General features: G+C 38.2%; 1 protein-coding gene across 3 annotated transcripts in view; it reads left to right on the top strand.

Moving 5' to 3' along the window:
- The window catches only part of NFATC1 (nuclear factor of activated T cells 1), a 209,118-nt gene that overhangs the window by 156,264 nt on the left and 33,050 nt on the right, over nt 1-19,804 (top strand). For 2 of the 3 annotated variants that reach the window (XM_036762425.1, XM_036762433.1), the window contains exon 9: nt 4,983-5,672. In XM_036762425.1, the coding sequence (XP_036618320.1) occupies nt 4,983-5,672 (690 nt within the window). The remainder of the gene's footprint in view (nt 1-4,982; nt 5,673-19,804) is intronic. The other variant, XM_036762437.1, reaches the window with a different exon arrangement.

The raw sequence follows: 19,804 nt of genomic DNA, 5'->3' as shown, positions 1-19,804 counted from the left end.
GTCTGTGTCATACTGTTTTTTTAACGAGTTGAATAAGAGCTCTCCTGTGAAAGTATATAGACCAAAGATGGAATTATTCCTTATGTCTTTGCTAGTTTTCCTCCATGGCATTTCTACAATGTTCTTAAATAATTTCTTAAAAATTTTTAAAGGATTGTGTTCCTTAGCAAATGAAACATGAATGTATGGGGCAGGGGAGAGGCACAGGTGATGATAGCTTAGTAGATAGGAATAGACAAGATGGGGACAGAAATAAGATAGGGTTGTGCCCTACCCGAACAGCTCAGTTTTGACACTCAGTATAATAAGAGGGATGTAGGCGCTAGGTGGACATAGAGGCAAAATTGCCTCACTTGTTTTTCTGTTTAGCAGCTACATACATGACCAACTATATGTCACCAAAGATGGTGGGCTAATAACTCCTCAAGCAGTTCACTTTATCCCTTCCTTAATGTTGACCTATCCCCAATATTCTATCTTACTTTACTGACGGAATCCTTGAATAATTATTAAAAGGAAATGTGTTTACAAACTGCCAAATGCACCCTGGGATGAAAAGTGGTGCTAAATTTGTCCCCACCTCAGTCAGGTATCCCTTGTTTCTATAAAAAACAAATACTAATTGCTAAAGGGTCGTATTTGGGGCCTGCAGATCAATACATTCCTTTGTGTGTGTGAATGCATGTGTATGTATGTATGTGTGTGTGTGTGTTTGTAATACATTTTTCAACTGCCTTGTTACTGTTATTCTTCTTGCTAAGTATGGCAGCCTCAGTAATTCAACAACTCCTAAATTCACTTTGCCTCACTATTTGAATGTGCTGAAGGAAAAATTTTAAGAAATGTACATATATACATATATGTGCATGTAATACATGTGTGTGTCTATATATAGTATATATAAGTACAAATGTTATATATGTACATATACTACATATAATATGTGCTTATATATGTAGGTATATATGAGAGGAGTAGGGGAGAGAGAGAGAAAATAAAAATTAAGACTATATGAAAGCTCAGCATTGGGAGAAATTTCACTCCTAAGTCTCAAAGGATGAAAATCCACCAGGTTATCTTTTGAGGAGTCTATCGTCTCTAGTGAAGTGGTACAGGCCATTGATAGGCAACACTGTAGTTGCCAAAGAAGAGCACCTTAGCATTGGGTAGCCTGGGTGTGTCTGCCATTGAGGTGCATCAGGAAAAGTTGCTGTTCAAGGATGCTCGTTTACATCTGGTTAGCAACTTTGTGATATTGAACTGGACTATAATATGAAACATGTGAGAATATCTGCTCTCTCAAGAGTTCTATTAAAACAATTTATTAACACATTTGTACTTTTTTTTCTTATGTGGCTTTTGTCCTGCTTACTACATCTGTAGTGTTTGTGCCTATAATTGTGCACAAAGGCGTCTTTGTATATAATTAAAAGAGTGTAAAAATAGATTCATAAATCTATTCTTGAACTGGAATCTCCTTCATTATAGATGAGGGGGGTTGCAAAAATTCACCAGTGCACAATATGTGAGCAAGTGAAAATATAATCAGAAGGAATTTGATGACAATTCATTATATTTGATCCATTCCTCTCAAGAAGCACTTTATCTTCTGTGTTACAAATGGAAGTGTGTGTGTGTGTGTGTGTGTGTGTGTGTGTGTGTGTGTGTGTATTTTAAGTAGTAATTTGAGGAAGACCCTACCCAGCTGTAGTGAAATATGCATAAAAGGTGGTGGTGGCAGGGGGTGAGGGGTAGAGATGTGTGTGTAATGAACAAAGGAACAGAGAAAAAAATCAGAATGATAGAATCTGTGTTGGAAAGGCACTCAGAGGCCATATAGTCCAACCTGCAGCTAAAAAGAGTCCCTTCTACAACTTAACTGAAGTGGCACTCCAGTCTTTGCTGGAAGACATCTTTTGGGTAATTTTTCTTTACATGAAGCCCAGGTTTGCCTCTCTGCTACTCTCACATTGTTTCTGGTTCAGCCACACTGGGACCAAGCAAATTGGGTCTTCTGCCTCTTCCCCCATGATAGCATGTTCAAATGTTTGAAGACAGCTCTTTTGTCTTTCCTCCACTCTTAACTAGTCTTTAAAATAACACCTGGGAATTCTCAGCCTCTTCAACTTATCTTCAAATGGGATGATAATGAGTGTCCTTACTATACTGGTTGCTCTCCTTTCGACATTCTCCAGTTTCTCAATATCTTTCCAAAAATGTGGCACTCAGAATTGAACACCGTATCCCAGGCATGGTCTGACAAGGGTAAAATACATCAGGACTATTAACTGCCCTAGTTATTCAACTTTTAGCATTGTCCAAGATTCCTTTGGTTTTTTGTTTTGTTTTGTTTTGGCTGCCATATCATATTGTTGACTCATATTGTGCTTCTGGGGTACTAAAACTCCCTGATCTTTTTCAGACAAACTTCTGCAGCCATGCTTTCCCTGTTTTCTACTCATGAAGTTGTCTTTTTGAACCCAAGGGTAACATTTTACATTAATCCCTATTAGCGTTCATCCTCAGATTCAACCCAGTATTCTAACCTGATGATATCTTTCTGGATCCTGACTCTGCTATAAATGTTAGCTATCCTGCCTCACTTTATATTATCTGCAATCTTTATAAGCATATTATTTATACTTTTATCCAAGTCACTGGTAAAAGTTTTCAACAGTATAGGGTCAAACTCAGATCCTGTGAGCAATCCCATCAGAGATGTCCTTCCAAGCTGACATTGAACCAGAAGTGTATACTCTTGACTAACCTTCATCTCTACATTTTGTTCATAAGAATAGCTTCAGACTTCATCAAATGTTTTGCTGTAATCTAATTAAATCATGTCTACAGTATTCTCCTGATCTGCAAATCTAGCAACCCTTTCAAAAAATTAAAATGAGGTTAGTCTGTTATTACCTTTCCTTTATGAACTCACACTAAATCTTTATAGGAACTGACTACTTCTTTTTCTAAATGTTTGTATGCTATTTATTTGATAATATTTAAGATAATTTCCCCAAGAATTAAGTCTAGTTCCCTGGCCTATAGTTTGTAGATTCCATTCCTCCCCTTTAAAAAAATGAGGCAAACACTCATTTTCCCCCAACCTTGTAGCATCCTCTCTTTCTCTCCACGGTCTTCCAGAAATTTTTGTCAGCAAATCAAAAGTTACATTCATCTCAATTTAATAAGCATCTGATGAGCCATATTATGTACAAAATCATATGCTAGGCACTGGGGATACAGAGTCAAAACTAACATATCCACCAGTCCTTTCAGTACTCTAGGATGAAATATTTATGGATCTGATGACCTGAACTTATAAAGGGAAGGAAGGAAGGGAGGAAGGAAGGAAGGAAAACAAGCATTTATTAAGTGCCTGCTGTATGTTGGTCACCATGCTAAGTACTTTACAAATATTTACTTTCTTAGTGTCTCTCTATTTACTTGGTTTTCAACTCCATATTTGCAATTTTATTCTGTCTTTTCTGATCCAAAGATATCTCCTTGGCAGGAAAGAAAACCCACAAAAACAAAATACGAATTGGACAGCTATATCTTCTCTATCATCTTTGTACCATCCACTCAGAATAGCACTCATATACTGTCTTCAATCATCCACTTTCCCCAATATAGCTTTTAAACCCCCTTTTTACTGTCCTTTGCTTACTTTGCCAGCCTCAACTCATTCTGACACTTATAGGACCATGCTACACACTTTTGCATTCATCCTTTATTACTTTCCTTTGCTTCCCTCTTCTGCATATACAGTTTGTTTAAATTCTAACTAAAAAAATGAAACTAGGAAAATGAATGTACTGTGAAAAAGGGAGATAGTATTCATGCGTATTCTAAGTCCTTCTTGAGATCGCAAAGTCTCTAATACTCATAGATGTGTGCAACCTGATTCCACTTTCCTTCTGTTAGCCACTTCTACCCTATTCCTACCTCAAACACTTAGCCAATGAGGTTATATTACCCATAAGTATCTTATACATAAATACTTGTTGTAACCTGGGGGTTCAAGTTTGACACAGGATCCAGATAGGATAATGACTCAGCAATTAAGTATATGGTTAAAGAATATGAGCGTTAGTTGAATGTAGTCTCATAATCACAGTGTGGCCATCATACCCTAGACCCTCAAAGATACCCCCACAGCATTGACATGGGCTTCAGAAATTACGATGCAGTGTTTCTCTATTGTCAATCTTGGGCAGGTGGAGAAATCCGAGGTGAACTTTCCTTATCACTAATATACTGGCTACTTGATGGTCCAGACCCTGTTTGTTCCAAGAATACACTTTTGGAAAACTATTTGGAAAGTGAAAGGATGGGGAGGAGCAGAGGAGAGAGATAAAAATGTTTTAAAGTTTTCATTTCTTCTTGTGAAAAAATTATATTGATTAAATGCTTTTGTATAGCTAGTTGTAATGACAAATATCTTTGCAATTGTATTTTTACTGACCTCTAAAAGCCATCTTATTATGCTCAAGTTTACCAAATGTGCAGACATTTATCAAATGGACCATCAGTAGCCGGAGAAATGCAGTAGTACATCCAAGTTAAAATTTTTGCTTTGATTACTACAAATCCATGGAGCCCTTGGGTCCAGGGCTTCTACTGCAGTGTAGCTATTTGCAAATAGATTTTTATAGCACATTAGTGCTGGAGGAGATTCCAAAGAAAATAGTCCTTTTCAATATTAGAACCAGCTGTGACTTTCTTGTGCTGATGACTCATTCTCTCTCTCTCTCTCTCTCTCTCTCTCTCTCTCTCTCTCTCTCTCTCTCTCTCTCTCTCCCCCTCCCTCCCTATCTCCCGCCCTCTCTTTTTTTATTGGGTGGGAGAATGAGGGAAAAGACACACAGAGACTTATTCAAAACACTGTTTGTTTTGTGAAGGGTATCCTAGCCACAAGCCAACTTGGTCGTACCAATATGCAACTTATGTTTATATAATTTTTTTTTCTCTTTTAACAGTTCCAATTATAAAAACAGAACCCACCGATGACTATGAGCCTGCTCAAACCTGTGGACCAATGAACCAAGGATTAAACCCTCTCTCTAAGCCATACTACAGTCAGCAGATCATGATGCCTCCTGATCCTGGTTCTTGCCTTGTGGCTGGCTTCACTTCCTGTCAGCAGAGAAACACTGTGATGTCATCCTCTCCCAACTCAAGCCCCAAGCTTCATGACCTTTCCTCTTCTGCTTACAACAAGTGCATCACGAATCCAGGCCACAGCCACCTAGGACTTCAACAGCCCGCTGGAGGTGTCCCCACTATCCAGGAAGTGCCAAGGTCTATAGTTGTACACCCAAGCTCTCCCGATCAATCATCTCACATCATGCTGCAGCCGCAGGTGAGTCAACATCTGAGCAGTAGCTGTTCCCTTGGTTACCAACAAACACTCTATCCCAACAGTCCCTCTTCTCCAGTTCCATCTGTTACCCAAGAGTCAACCTATTTGCAGTCCTGCAGTCCAACTCACTCATCCATAATGGGTCAACAGCAGCACCAACTGCCGAAAGTTCAAAGAAATGAATCTCCAACCACTCAGCCACTGTCATTGCCAGAGTTGCATGAAGACAGTAATCATAATTTGGCCCCTATTCCCGTAACGATCAAGCGAGAACCTGAGGAATTGGACCAGTTGTACCTGGACGATGGTAAGTCCTCCACAGCTGTAGAGGCTTGCATTCCACCATGTTGCAGTATCAGTGAGTTTTTTTTAACCATACCAGAATTCTGGAAGGAGGAGTGTGTCCATTAACCAACTTGCAGAACTATGCACCAAGTTGCTCTGATAGTCTCCGTATGAAAACCAGTTATTTTAGTTTCGTTTGCAGTAACAAAAAGATATTCTTTGCTGTGAGTCACCATGGAGCTAGCCGCATGACCGACAATTACGTTGCAGTGAGCTTAACCACTTAGTCTTGGCTTATGCCTTTGCCAGTGAACTGCACACCTGTCTAACTGCTGGACCATCGTCCCAGTGGTAACGCATTAAAACTTAGAATGGCCAAATCTGCTGGCTGAAACAGAATATTAACTGCTGAACTTTAGCTAGGCAAGTTCCAATTAGGACTGAGACCTATCCATAAGCATGGCTTTTGGCCCAGCTCTTTAGCCCCTTGGCATTCAAAAAACTACATTTCATTTAGTGACTCTTTCTTGCAGCTATATAAAACAAAACCAAAAAAACCTCCACAACATTAAAATGCTGTGGTGAACTTGTCAGGACTTGGCTACCAAAGATTTATTATGTGAACAGAATGAAGGCATAATAAGAAATATGATTATACAGCGTTTCTGAGCTATGAGTTAGTACTCACCACTGAGTATCCCCACAGTACTCTTAACCATCCCTTCAACTCAACATGTAAGATTCTTCAGAATAGAAATCGAATTGAATATCACATATTAAAGTTTAGTTTAAAAAGGAGAAGTTCTGTAACAAATGTAGACAAACTAATTGGTGCCCAAGAATATCTGAATTTGATTGTCTTTCGGGGAGAAATTACATCAGACAACTACTTCCTTGTGCCTCATTTTATTTCATTCTTTTTAAAAAGCCTTTTTTTCTATTTGAAACAACGTGACACTGAATTTGAATGAAAACAGCAGCATTATTGACTTGTAATAACAGCATTCTCCTATTTGGTTCTGGGAAAACTCTAATTGGGGTACTAATCAGTCATATGACCAAAAAGCCTGAGGTGTTTTGCTCATTAAGAGTCCAATTCATTAATGCTTTTATGTGACTTGCACAACTCTGCTGCTGGTTGCTTGTGTGGGAGTCAGGGGGTTATTCATAAAGGAATAATTCCAGTTTATCTAGATGTGAATTGTTTCACAAACCAAAAACTAGTCACATCTGGAATATGTAAACCCCTTCTCCACCCTTCTATTACTCCCTTACCTCTCCACCTCTTGCAAACCCCACCATCAACCACACTGAAAAATCAAAAACTCATACACTGGGATAAGATAGAAATCCCTCAAATGAGAAAGATAGCTTATGTGATTCAGCCATTTGCATTTATTTCCTCAGCCAAAGAGGAAAATCACCTTTTAACTGCCCTTCCAGAAAAATAGTCACTGGGGGATGATTTTTTTTCTTCTGTTTCAGAAATTGTCCCCTCTCCTTCCATGTAGCTACTTTGGATGGGGGGAGGGGTCTACAGAGAACACTATCAGGAGACAAGGTGCTTCTCGAATTGTTTTTCCATTAATGATGATAGGATCACATTCATCTGTTAACATTCATCTCATCCACATTTTGTCCAACCCTCTCCATTTTGACGGGGCTATGATTGGGGGCAGGGCTGTGCAATCAAAGCTTGGAATAGTGAGAAGCGAGCTATCCTTCACAAGAATTGAGTCCAAAGGGGCAGTTAGGTGGCACAATGAGTAGAGCGCTGGCCCTGGAGTCAGGAGGACCTGAGTTCAAATCTAGCCTCAGACATTTGACACACTTACTAGCTGTGTGACCTTGGGCAAGTCACTTAACCCCAATTGCCCTGCCTTCCCCCCTCAAAAAAAAGTCTTTAAAAAAAAGAATTGAATTCAAGACCATAGCTTTATTTAATTCAGCAAACATTTATTAAACACCAACACTGTGCAGACCACAAATAGCCACTGACTTCAAGGAATTTCTGTTCTACTAGCTGTTAATTTCTATTCTGTTGGCACATGCACAGATAAGTAGATATAAAATAAACTTAGGTGGGAGAGTGCACAATGATTTAGGGGATCAAGAAAGGCTTTGCATTGGAGATGACACCTGAACGGAGTCTTAGAAATGATCACTAATAGCTAGTATTTATATAGTGCTTTAAGGTTGGCAGAGAGCTTTTACAATTATTTTATTTTATTCTCATCGCAACCCTGTGAGGCTATTATTATACTCACTTTAGAGATGAGGAAACTGAGGCAGATAGGGGTTTAAGCTGCTAAGTGTCTGAGGCTGGATTTGAACTCTGGTCTTCCTTACTCCAAATCCAGCCCTCTATTTGCTTTTCCATCTAGCGGCCTCTATTATAAGAAACCTCATGGTGCTTGATTTTGGCTAGTGAGTAAATGGGCCACAGCAGATATATGGTGCTTATCCAAGAGATATAGACAAAACCACTGATGCCTAGATGTTCACTCATTCATGCAAAAAATAGAGCCCTGTGAAGTCTTTGCCCTACTAACTCCACAATATCAGTTTTACGGTTGCATTATCAAATTAACATACTTTGCCCCAGATCATATAATTTGGTCTGAAAGGAACTAGTTGGTTGGCCTCGTTTAACACTTGAGTTAGGTGTCTGTTTTTAAAAGAATTTCTAATGTGTTTCTATAATATCAGAATCATAGTCCAACTCCATCCCAGGAAATATAGAAGATAAGTGATGATAACCGGAAGAGGAAGCCACGGAAACGATTAACAGCCTACTTCCTACCCACATTCCTTCCTTTCCATCAGCTGCGCTTAGTTCTAATATTACGCTTAACAGTTTTCTGGGAGTACATTGCTACCTACAAGTCTGTACGGTAAAAATGTTTTGATTTGTGTGTGAATATTTCATTTTTAATTTATTTTTCATTTGACTCGTCCCACATAACTACCTTCAGGCCCCACAAAAGTGAGTGGGGCTCAACGTGGCCGTGTCAGTCATGACCTATTTGCCCATCCCTATGGAAGACAATTCTCTTAGTACTTATGCTGGTCAGTGCTTAACATGACTGTACCTGATATCTCAGTGAAACTGAGCTTCACATAGGCAAGAGACCCTGGCTTTCATCCTAAACTTATTCTACTTGTCTCTTCCCACAGGACTCGATTTTTATGAAATGCTTGCTACCGAGCGCATGGGTATAAATTTTCTGTCCAAATTCCAGAAGAGATAGCCTATCTCTTTCCATGGCATTTTCTGGTGACTTCTGGATTTTCCCCTGTAGGATATCAGTCTCTGCAACCACTAGGAAGTATATGTGACTTTCCTGGAGCATTTAAAAAAATGGCATTCAGAAAGCTGCCTTTAGGGAAGTGTAGTGAAAGCCACCATTCAACTATTCTCATGTACTCAGTCATTCATTTATTTGTTCCCAAAATATTTATATAGTGCCTGCTACGTAGAAAGAGCTGTGCCAAGCATTCCTGGGCCCTACTCCACCCATGCAGAACTGCCAAGGCTGAGACACCTGGGTTCTAGTGTCCATCCTGCTACTAAGCAGTTGTGTTCAGGTCACTGTACTTGTCAGCCTCATTTTCCTCATCTCTAAAATGAAGATGTTGAACCATGGAAAGGATACTGGACTTGGAGTCAGAGGACACAGGTTTGGATCCTGGCTCTGCTATTTTACTACTGGTATGAATGACCTCAGGCCAGTAATATAACCCCTGTGGACCTCAGTTTCCTCATCTGTAGAATCAAGGGGGTGGATTATATGGCTTCTCTAAATCTGTGACTTAATTAAGACCAGTGGATTTCTAAGGTCCCTTTTATCTCTAGCATTCCATGATTCCGATTTTCTGCCCCCTTTCAAGGCTACCCAGATGCTTGTGAGCTTGTTGTGATCACAGTTAGGTAGAGATTTTCACTCCCTTTTTGTGTAAACCCAGGGTGGTAGAAAGAACACAATTAGGTTGAATAACTCCCCTGCATTTTAGTGGCCTCTGATCGTTGTCCTCATCCCTTAGCACCCTCCTGGTGCTGATTCCAGCAAAGGATCTTGTTTATGTTATTTGCAAGACGGACTGGAAGATCAAGAAATAGCTTTCAACTTATGCCAAGGAATTAAAAAGGAAAAGCAGTGAAACTTAATCAATTTTTCCAATGTTTGAATTACCATATTGGCTCAACTATGGGTTATATCCCTAAAATAAGAGCTCTCTAAAAGGGAAAACATATATAGGGGCATAAGTTTAGAAGGGGTTCTTAACCTTTGTTTTACATCCTGGACCCCTGGGGCATTCTGGCGAAGCCTATGGAACCCTTCTCAGAATAATGCTTTTCAGTGGCATAAAATAAACTATATAATATATATAATATATGTTATATATAATATAAATATATAATGTATAACAAAGGAATAACAGGGCTTAGTTTGATAATAGAGATATTTTTAAAAAATTTAAACACAAGTTAAAAACCCTGGTTTAGATCTTGAAGAAACTTGAAAAAAAGACATCAATTAAGGTTTTGAAGGGGAAAAAAGTGTGACATATATTTAGAATAATATGGTATTTATCTATAGGTCTAGGCTAATAGCTTTAGAGCTGAAACAGTCGTTAGCGGTCAGAGGATTTACATGAGCACTAGGATTTGCAGGATCATTGATCACTAGGTGGAAGGGACCCTTCGAGGTCTCCTAATCCAACCCTCTCATTTTGTGAATGAAGAAACTGAGGCCCAGTGAGTTAAAGTCACTTGCCCAAGGTCACACAGGTAAATAAATAACAAAATCTCGATTCAAACCCAAATTCTTTGACTCCAAATTCAGTGGTCTTTCCATTCCACAGTACCTTTTAAAAGTTACTGTCTCCATTTATGTGCAGAGAATATAGATTTGGTCTTGAAGTTTCTTTAAACTCTATTCATTGCTCATTTTCTCTCTCTCTCTCTCCTGGACTCCTCCTTGTGGATATGTTTATTTTGTTTTTTGAGGATAAAGAAATAGAAATCAAGGATAAGCCCAATGAAGTTCAGTTCATGGTCTTGTAGATAATTCTTTCCCTTTTAAATTGTTTTTAGGCTTGGATTATAGTTCCCTATTTCCATTAGCTTTTAAATAATTCTCAACCTACATATAAAGACAAGCCATTTTTTTTGTTTGTTTTTCATTTTTCTTTTTTTTTTTTTAGTTTCAGCCTATGAGATAGATCAAGGTGCCGTTCATTCCTTTTGGTCTGGATCAGGTCCAAGATTAGGCCAAATATTCTAAAGATCTCCCTAAAAAGCAGCTAATGGAGTTATGTAAATATTTTGTATATAAAATATATCTACATATATGCTTACACACCATATTTGATGTTTCACTACTATGTCAGCTGTATTTAGCTGAAGCCTCAAAATTAAAACGTTAACAAGATGAAAAGTAAATGTTTGATTTAAATGTTTTCTTTGCAAAATAAGCAATATTTCTTACCCTTCTGTGTGGACAAAACTACTCCATAGTTGAAAAATAGAGTTGTATTTGTATATACTGTGAAAAAAATCCTTTCTAAGTTAAAGATCTCTATAATAGTCCTGACATGGACACTGAAATGCATCAGCACAAGGTGCCAGGGGCATTATGGCACACCAGCTTTCTAGATGACGAAATAATGGGTATAAGTTGTACATGAGACCAGGGGCTCCCAGTCAAGAAACTTAAATAGGTGGGAGAAGAATAATATTAATAACTATGATCTACCTAACACTTAATGATTGCAGGTACTTTACAAATTTGTTCTCGTTTTATCCTCACAACAACCCTGTGTGTTAAATGCTGTTGGTTTTTTTTTTTTGGAAGGGAGAAGGAAAAGCATTTGGGGTTAAGTGACTTATCCAAGGTCACACAGCTAGTAAGTGTGTCAAGTGTCTGAGGCTGGATTTGAACTCACAGCCTCCTGACTCCAGGGCCGGTGCTCTACTCAATGTGCCACCTAGACACCCTGTTAAATACTGTTACTATCCCTGTTTTACAGATGAGAAAAATAAAGCTCAGAGAGGTTAAGATATTTGTCCAGGTCACATAGAGGCAGGAGCCTTCCTGACTCTTAAGTTTGGTGCTTTAAATCTCTGCACCACAGTAGTGCAAAGTAAGAAAGAAACCACTTTTCTTAAAGAGTTAAATAAGAATTCCTAACCATCTTTAGCGGCAATCCAGGTGAAAGTGAAGAACTTCACACATCCTTTCTAAGTGATTGTGCTATATAAATTGCCCATTCCCAGGAAAAGTATCCTTTACTCTCTCATCAGGAAAGCAGATTATAATGCTCATTTCTCTCCCTAAGCCATTACCAAGTGGCTAATGGCTTCATCATTTGTTTAGTCATTTAGTGTATTAGACTTGTCTAACAGCATCTAAAGCATCTTGAGATATAATAAATTCAACAGGGGCTTTAGAAAAGCATTTCACCTTCTAATGAGTGTTGAAAACACTCATTATTTTTTCAATGGAGTATTTACAATACAAGGACATCAAACTAATGGAAGAACTTACTGTCCCAGCGCTTGATTCAGAGTTCATATTTGCAGGCAGCCCCCAACTTATGAATGCTTTGGGTTCTACATTTTTGTTTTTAACAGTGGATTAGAACTCAATTCATTTTCCCATATGAACAGATTGTTAAGGTATATTCCTAGAGTAAAATTATAATTTAAAATAAATTATGTTTCCCCAAAGCTTCCTTAGAATGTAATAAATTGAAAGAGACTAATGGAAGCCTGGAGCACTGAGATCCCTGGAATTCTGTGTCTCATCCCATCCCAGAAATCGTAGAGAGCCAGGGCAGCTTCTACAGAAGGATGGAGAGGACACCAGTCTGAGTGGATGGGGAAGGAAGGACAAAGGAATAGAGAGAGCAGAAGGACAAGTAAAGGAAGGGAGGCAGGGAGAATTCCTACGTATAGTTATCTCCCTTATGATTACAAGTTGGGGACTATATATTTTAGGAGCTTACTATTACTAGTCTTTTACTCATTGTCTGCCCACCCCTACACATATACATCCTAGATCGCCGAGAAAGGGTAAGTATACTATATGTCCTACAATTCTACAGTGCAAGTCAGCCCAGGAAGGAAAAGTATTGAGAATAAAATCCTGAAGATGAAAGGAGAAATAATTTTGATGAGAAAAAGGGAGAGACTGATGTGGACATGTAGGGAATTCACCAACCAGGTAGTTTTTTTTTTTAATGTACAGAAGATGAAAGTAGGGCCAATTAACAGATGATGAATACAATATAACATTCTCCATAAGAATAATGTCAGGAGTGCCAAACCTCAGAATGAACTGAGACTTGCAAAGAGAGCTAAAGAAAACAAAAAGTGGTTTTCAGTAGTTAATTCAGAGAATTATCAGAGACAGGCTGGGACTACTACATAGGGAGGTGGTATAATAACAACAACGTGATAGAAGACAGAGCTTCTCAATTCTAATTTTTCTTCTGCTTCTTAGCCAAGGAGAATGATCTTTAGAGATGATGGAACAAAAATGACTAATAGCATGTCAAAACCCAAGTAGGAAAATAGAAAGCACCCTAGATTTCTCTGATGAGTGTAACTCACCTGACACAGCTGAACTACATCATCAGAATGAATTAGAAAATGTGATTGTGCATCTCTATCAGAGATTTTGAAAGACCATGCGGAAATGACCACAATTATATTAAGGAAGGCAACATTGAAAAACTTCAGAATTTGGGTGACGAATGGAAGACTTGACGGCAAAGCAAGCCTCTCACCTACTACGTATACAATGAGGCATACATTTTTTAGACACAGACAATATGTAGATTTGTTTTGCTTAATTGTACTTATGTATTAGAAGAGAGGGCTGTATTTGGGAGAGGAGAGGAGTTATGGGGAAATGACAGTAATATTCAAAAAACATCAATAAAACAGTTTTTAAGAGAGTAATTGTGGAGAGTTACTTCAGGACTGAAAAAAGATAAATGTTCTGATTTTTATAAAAAGGAAAAAGAATAGTGTTTGCAGCTATAGGCTAGGGAGCTTAGCTTTGATTCTTGTCAAAATTTTAGAATGCATTATTAAAGTGATAAGAGAATATTTAGAAAAGGAAGCAGTGATCGTGGAAAGCTAGTATGACTTCATCAAACACAGTTCAAGCTAGATTCGCTTTTATGAAGATTTTTTTCAAATGAAGCTTTTTTGAAAGAATGACTAGTCTGGCAGAACAAGAAAAATACTATCGATTCAATCTACCTAGAATTTGCCAAAATATTTGACAGTCTCTCAGTCTGCTCTTGTGGACAAGATGGAGAAACATTACCACTGGTTGAATGGTCAGACCTAGGGTAGTCAAATAAGGCTCATTGTGAGCTTGGAAAGGGATCTCCAGTGGAAGGCCCCAGTGATTTCTGTATGGTCTTGTTAATTTTTATCGATGACTTAGGTAATGGCATTGATTGCATGTTTATCCAATTTGCTGATGGCACAAATCTAAGACAGACAGCTAAAACATTGGATGACCAAGTTGAGATTCAGAAAGATTTTGTTATGCTAGAATATTATCATATCTATTAAGATGAAATTTAATAAGGATAAATATGAAATCTTGCATTTGGGTTGTAAAAATCAATTTCACAAATAAAAAATAATGGCAGGCATGCCTAGATGATTATCAGAAAACAGATTTGAGAATTTTATGCCCAGATCATTATCAGAAAAAAAGATCTGAGAGTTTTTGTAGACTACAAGCTCAGGATGAGTCAACAGGGTGATATGGTAGCCAAAAAAAGCCCAATTGATCTCAAACTGTACCAAAGGGGACATATTGTACAAGTCTAAGTTTACATATGGTATTATATATTCAATTCTGGGTACTACATTTTAGAAAGAAAATTAATGATCTGGAAAGCATCCAGAAAAGAGGGGAAAGAGTTATCAACCAGGATGGTTAAAAGTCTTGAGATCTTGACATACGAAGATCAGTTAAAGGAACTGGAAATGATTACCCCAGAAAAGAGAAGACAGAGACAGAGTGAGACAGACAGACAGACACATACACAGAGAGAGAGAGAGAGAGAGAGAAAGAGAGAGAGAGAGAGAGAGAGAGAGAGAGAGAGAGAGAGAGATTGCAAGGAGATTAAAATTTAAGCTTAATGTAATTACAGAAGAAATTCTTAACAATTAGAGCAATACAAAAGTAGAATGGGTTGCCTCAGGAGGAAGTATGTTCCCTTGAAGACCATTGGAGGTCTTCAAGCAAAGACTACATGACCACTTGTCAGGTATGCTTTAGAGGAAATTCTCGATAGGACTAGACCCTGAGGTGTTTTCTAGCTCTGAGCTTCTGTGTTTCTGTAATAGAGGTTCTTGTAGGCTGATGTGTGTAGTATGTGACCAGGGGCTGCCCCACTTTTTGCTGTAGCCCTCATACGAAAATTCAGCCATTCAAGTGCAAGAAAGCTTGATTAATGCTTACATACAAAAGTGGAATCTTACAGAATGTATACATTCCTGTCAGTTTAAGAAGCTGTGCCTGGAGATTTGGAGACAAATAAGCGTGTAGTATCTCTGGCCCAACCAAAAATGCCTCAGGTAAAGCTGATCTCATCATATGTTCAGCACTTTTTAGTTGGTGAAAGAGGATTAGTTGGGCAAATTAAACTTTGGGAGTGACAGGGTTATCTGAATGGAATCTCCAACATGGGGAGACTTTACCTTCCCCATGGACTCCTTCGAATCCATCTAGAACATTCTCTAGATAGAACAGATTGCCAAACCTTTGGAGTTGCAACATCCTATTGTTATTTGTTCGATTTCTCAACACCTTCATCCTCCACCACCCTTCCTTCCCCAACCAAAATAAAAAATGAATTCTATGATTCCTGTGACTGTATGTCCCAGATTTTCCAGGAGAGTTCTGATTTCAAGAAAGAAATGTATGCTTTTAACAGGGACTGTCCTTTGTCAGATAGTGTATTCCAATGTGAGTTGTGAAAACTGGATTTTTCTACATAAGACTTTTTATTTGGTTTTGTTTTTATTTCTAATTAAAGTGAAACGGAATTAATTTTATTTTGAGATTTCATACTTTGTCCCCTGAGATAACTGGAGGCATCTAGGAGTATTCTAAAGCTGAGATTAAGCATTTGGTATCTAGAAAAAAAAGGCAAAAATAAGCTTTTGGTAGGGGGAAAAAGATGTTGCTTTGCACATATCGTGGAAAGAGGTGCTTACATGTGTTTTTATCTACTTTAGTTCTACTTAAATTTACAACCTACATGAAAAGGATATTCTTAGAAAAAGTCCAACGAAGCAAATCTTTTTAAAATTAAGACTGGAGTCCTCCTATTTTTATGAAAGTTTGGATATTAAAAATCGAAATAAGTATTTTATCTTTATGAGCTTTTGACATAGAATTGGACTTAAATTTCAAAGTTTAGGTGAAAAGTGATGAACCATATGATTAAAAATATGAAAAGAGGGAAAACCACGCTGTATCTGGTGATGGAAGGAAGGTATGAATGACCTTGAGAAATTCATTTCACTTTCATGGACCTCATTTCCACCTCCATGAAAAAGTAGCTTGGAAGAGTGCAGGGTAGTTTGCATAGATGAACATGTTTGTAACTTGCATAGAGGTCAGAGAAGCCAGGATGAGAGAGCTGTCCAGTTTGTCTGAAATATAAGTTGTATGAAAACTGCTAGAAGAAAGGTATGGCAAGTAGTTTGCAGCCTTAAATACAGGGCTAACAAGGTTGTATTTTATCCCATGGTAAAGGGAGCTACATTGTTGATTTTTGATTGGGGAGGGACATGGTCAAACCTGTCCATTAGAAAGATTCTATTTGGTAGCAGCAGAAATGCAAGATTGGAGAGGAAAAAGACAAATCAAGGAGATGAATTAGAAGGCTATTACAATAGTCTAGGAGGCCATTACAATTCCAATAGATGAGAGGTAAGCAGGGCCTAAACTCAGGCAGTGGCTGTGTGAATAGAGAAGAAAGGACATATGCAAAAAGTGTTATGGAAGTAAAATCGACAAGAATTGGCAATGGATTGGATGTGGGAGACTGAAGGAGAGGGAATAGTCAAAAATGATCATGAGGTTTCAAGCCTCATATACATATATAAGTGTTATATACATACAGATGTGTGTGTATATAGGCACACAATACATATTGTTTGCATCAAGGTGCTAATTGAAGCCATGGGAAGAAATTAATGCTAATGGAGACAGTATTGAGAGAAAAGAGGTATGAGGACAAAGGTTTTGAGAGGACACAATTGGGCACCAGAATGAAGATATGCTAGAAAAGGAGAAGGAGAAGGAATCATTGCATAAAAGGAAAGCCAGGCAGGAGTGATGTCATGAAAGCCAAAGAAGTTTTTAAGGCAGAAGGATCAAGGGAAGATTTTCTCTCTTTGTCTCTCTCTCTGTCTCTCTCTCTGTCTCTCTCTCTCTCTCTCTCTCTCCCCCTCCCTTCCTTCCTGTCTTCCTCCCTCCCTTCTTTCTTTCTTCTTTCTTTCTTTCTTCCTTCCTTTCTTCCTTTTCTTTCTTTGTTTCATCCTTACTTCCTTTCTTCTTTCTTTCTTTCTTTCTTTCTTTCTTCCTTCCTTCCTTCCTTCCTTCCTTCCTTCCTTTCTTTCCTTTCTTTCTTTCATTCTTCCTTCCTTTCTTTCATTCATTCTTCCTTCCTTTCTTCTTTCTTTCTTCCTTCCTTCCTTCCTTCCTTCCTTCCTTCTTTCTTCCTTTCTTTCTCTCTTTCTTTCTCTTTTCTTTCTTCTTTCTTTCTTTCCCTTCCTTCCTTCCTCTTTCTTTCTTTCTTTCTTTCTTTCTTTCTTTCTTTCTTTCTTTCTTTCTAGAACAATGATACCCAAGGGTGTTTGTAGGCAAACAGAAAGCAGCCAATAGAAAGGAAGAGACTGACAATAAGAGATAAAGGGAAGGATTGATTGGGCAAGGTCCTGGGGCAGATGAGAGGGCTTGGAATTAAGGGCCTAAGTGAAGTGGCACTGACAAGAAAGAGGGCTACTTCTTCCTCTGAGACCTGAAAGAAGGAAAAAATGATATAGGAAGATATTAAGCAGTTTTGAGGTGTGGAGGGGAGAATGAAGTATTTCATGATGGAAAGTCTCAGTACTCAGCAAAATATGAAGTGAATTTTTCTGTGAAGAGAGAGGGAAGTAGGGATGAAGTTGGAGTCTTGAAGAGAGATTCATTTCTCTGTAGATTGTGAGAGAGGGAGAGGTTGCTGTGATGAAGTGAGGGCCTATTTGGAGTTGGTTAGGATGAATTTGTAGTGGGCCCAGTCATTATGGTTTGTGATTTCCTCCAGCAGTGCTTGCTTGTTCAGGAGGAGGAGAAGAGAATGCACATGGTAGGGATAACAGGTACAAGGGGCAAGTCATTTAAGGGCAGAAGACAATATATCATTGAAATGGTTAAGTATATTTTCAAGACTGTGAAGGAAGGGTAGTAAAACTAAAACTTAGGTGGCAGGGTGGGAGAATTGGGTGAGGCTGAAGGAACTGAGGTTAATGCAGGATCATATGAAAGGATTTATTTAAAAAATAGTTTAGAATGTCCTGAACATGTTTGTAAATACAAGGTAAGGGGCTGATCAAGAAAAAATGATTGAAAGTGAGTAAGCAAGGAAATGATGGCAAAAGGTGTCAAAAAAGCCAAGGGGGGATGGGATCAAATGTACAAGTGAAGGGGTCTGCCCTGGCAAAGGCAAGGGTGATCTCATCTTCTGAAGACAGAAGAAAATAAAAATGGATTATGATGAGGACAGAGAGCAAACTTAGGAGGAGTGGGGCATTGGGTGGCATTTTAGCTTGGGACATTGTGATTAGAGCGAGGAATTTTAGAAGGATATTGGAAATAGAACATTTTTGAATATAATAGGATCTAAATAGTGACCATTCCTATGAGTGATTAAGGTAGAACAAATATAGAATTCATGAGAATTGAAATCAAAGACTTAAGAAGCCATGTTATTAAGAGGACCATCAGTGTGAATATGGCAATCCCTGAAAGTGATGGCAGGGCTTGGGAAGGAAAGAATGTCTATAGGCCAGGGGCCAAACTCACTGAGGAAGGTGGCTGATTGTCTAGAAGGTCAATAGATGGCTCCAACAAGTATCAGGACAAGCTAATATTGTCTTGCGGGGGGGAGAGTTTGTTGGATGGTGGTACCAGATGAAGGGTCTAGAAGTGAGAATTGGAAACTGGAAACAAATACCATCATCCTTTCCTAGAATGAGAAAGGTATTTTGCCTACATAGGTAACTGTTCCGATTGATGTGGATTAGGGAAGGAAGGAAAAGCCTTTTGGGCCTCTATGGACCTCTTGGTACTGAAGCTTCTGTATGATTTTTAGCTCTACAGATTTTGAATTTGGTTGCTTACTATTATTTTCCAAAAAGTTTGCCTGAAACTGGAAGGCCATGAGTTGTTATTTGCAGTGCTCAAATGTCTGGGGACTGTTTTTGTCTGTTAGGTTTTCTTAATTTGTGTCATGGAGCAGTTTATTGTAATATTTTGGCTTTTAAGGATTTGTCCAAAATGACATCCGTCCATGGCAGTAGTGCACTGGTACCTGAAAGCATTAATAACACCATTTCTGAAAAGTCACTGTTAGTCCCAAAGAAAACCCTGGGCTATGGGAGAATCTATTATGTAGATCTTGTATTTCCACCTTATTTAGGATTTTAAAAAAATTTTAATCATCTCTTCTATAGGTATGGGTTTCCAAAGAGCTTATAAACATATAAAAATGCTCATTTCAGTTGATAGTTTATTCTTTTCAAAGAGCTTCATAAACTCCAAGCTCCCAGTTTAGACTTCTCAATAAACAAAATATGGGAAAACCACAGGAATTACGTTATTAAAAAGATTGGCCCCATTGATGCCTTCATTTTAAATGTATGTTTTAAAAATTATGCCTTAAAAGCAGCAATTCATAGAACATGAGCCCTTTTGCTAATGTTTTGAATGTTAATATTCCAGTCTGCTTTCTTAACCATATGGCAACATTAGTCTTTTTGTGCATAGACTGTCTTGCGCATAGTAGGCATTTATTATGACATTTCTTGAATTGGATTTTCAAGTTTATGTATGGGTAGTTGAT

This window comes from Trichosurus vulpecula, chromosome 1, assembly GCF_011100635.1.
Source record: "Trichosurus vulpecula isolate mTriVul1 chromosome 1, mTriVul1.pri, whole genome shotgun sequence".
Classification (NCBI taxonomy): Eukaryota; Metazoa; Chordata; class Mammalia; order Diprotodontia; family Phalangeridae; genus Trichosurus; species Trichosurus vulpecula.
Note: the sequence above shows the minus strand (reverse complement) of the source record. Positions and strands in the feature narration are given on the sequence as shown.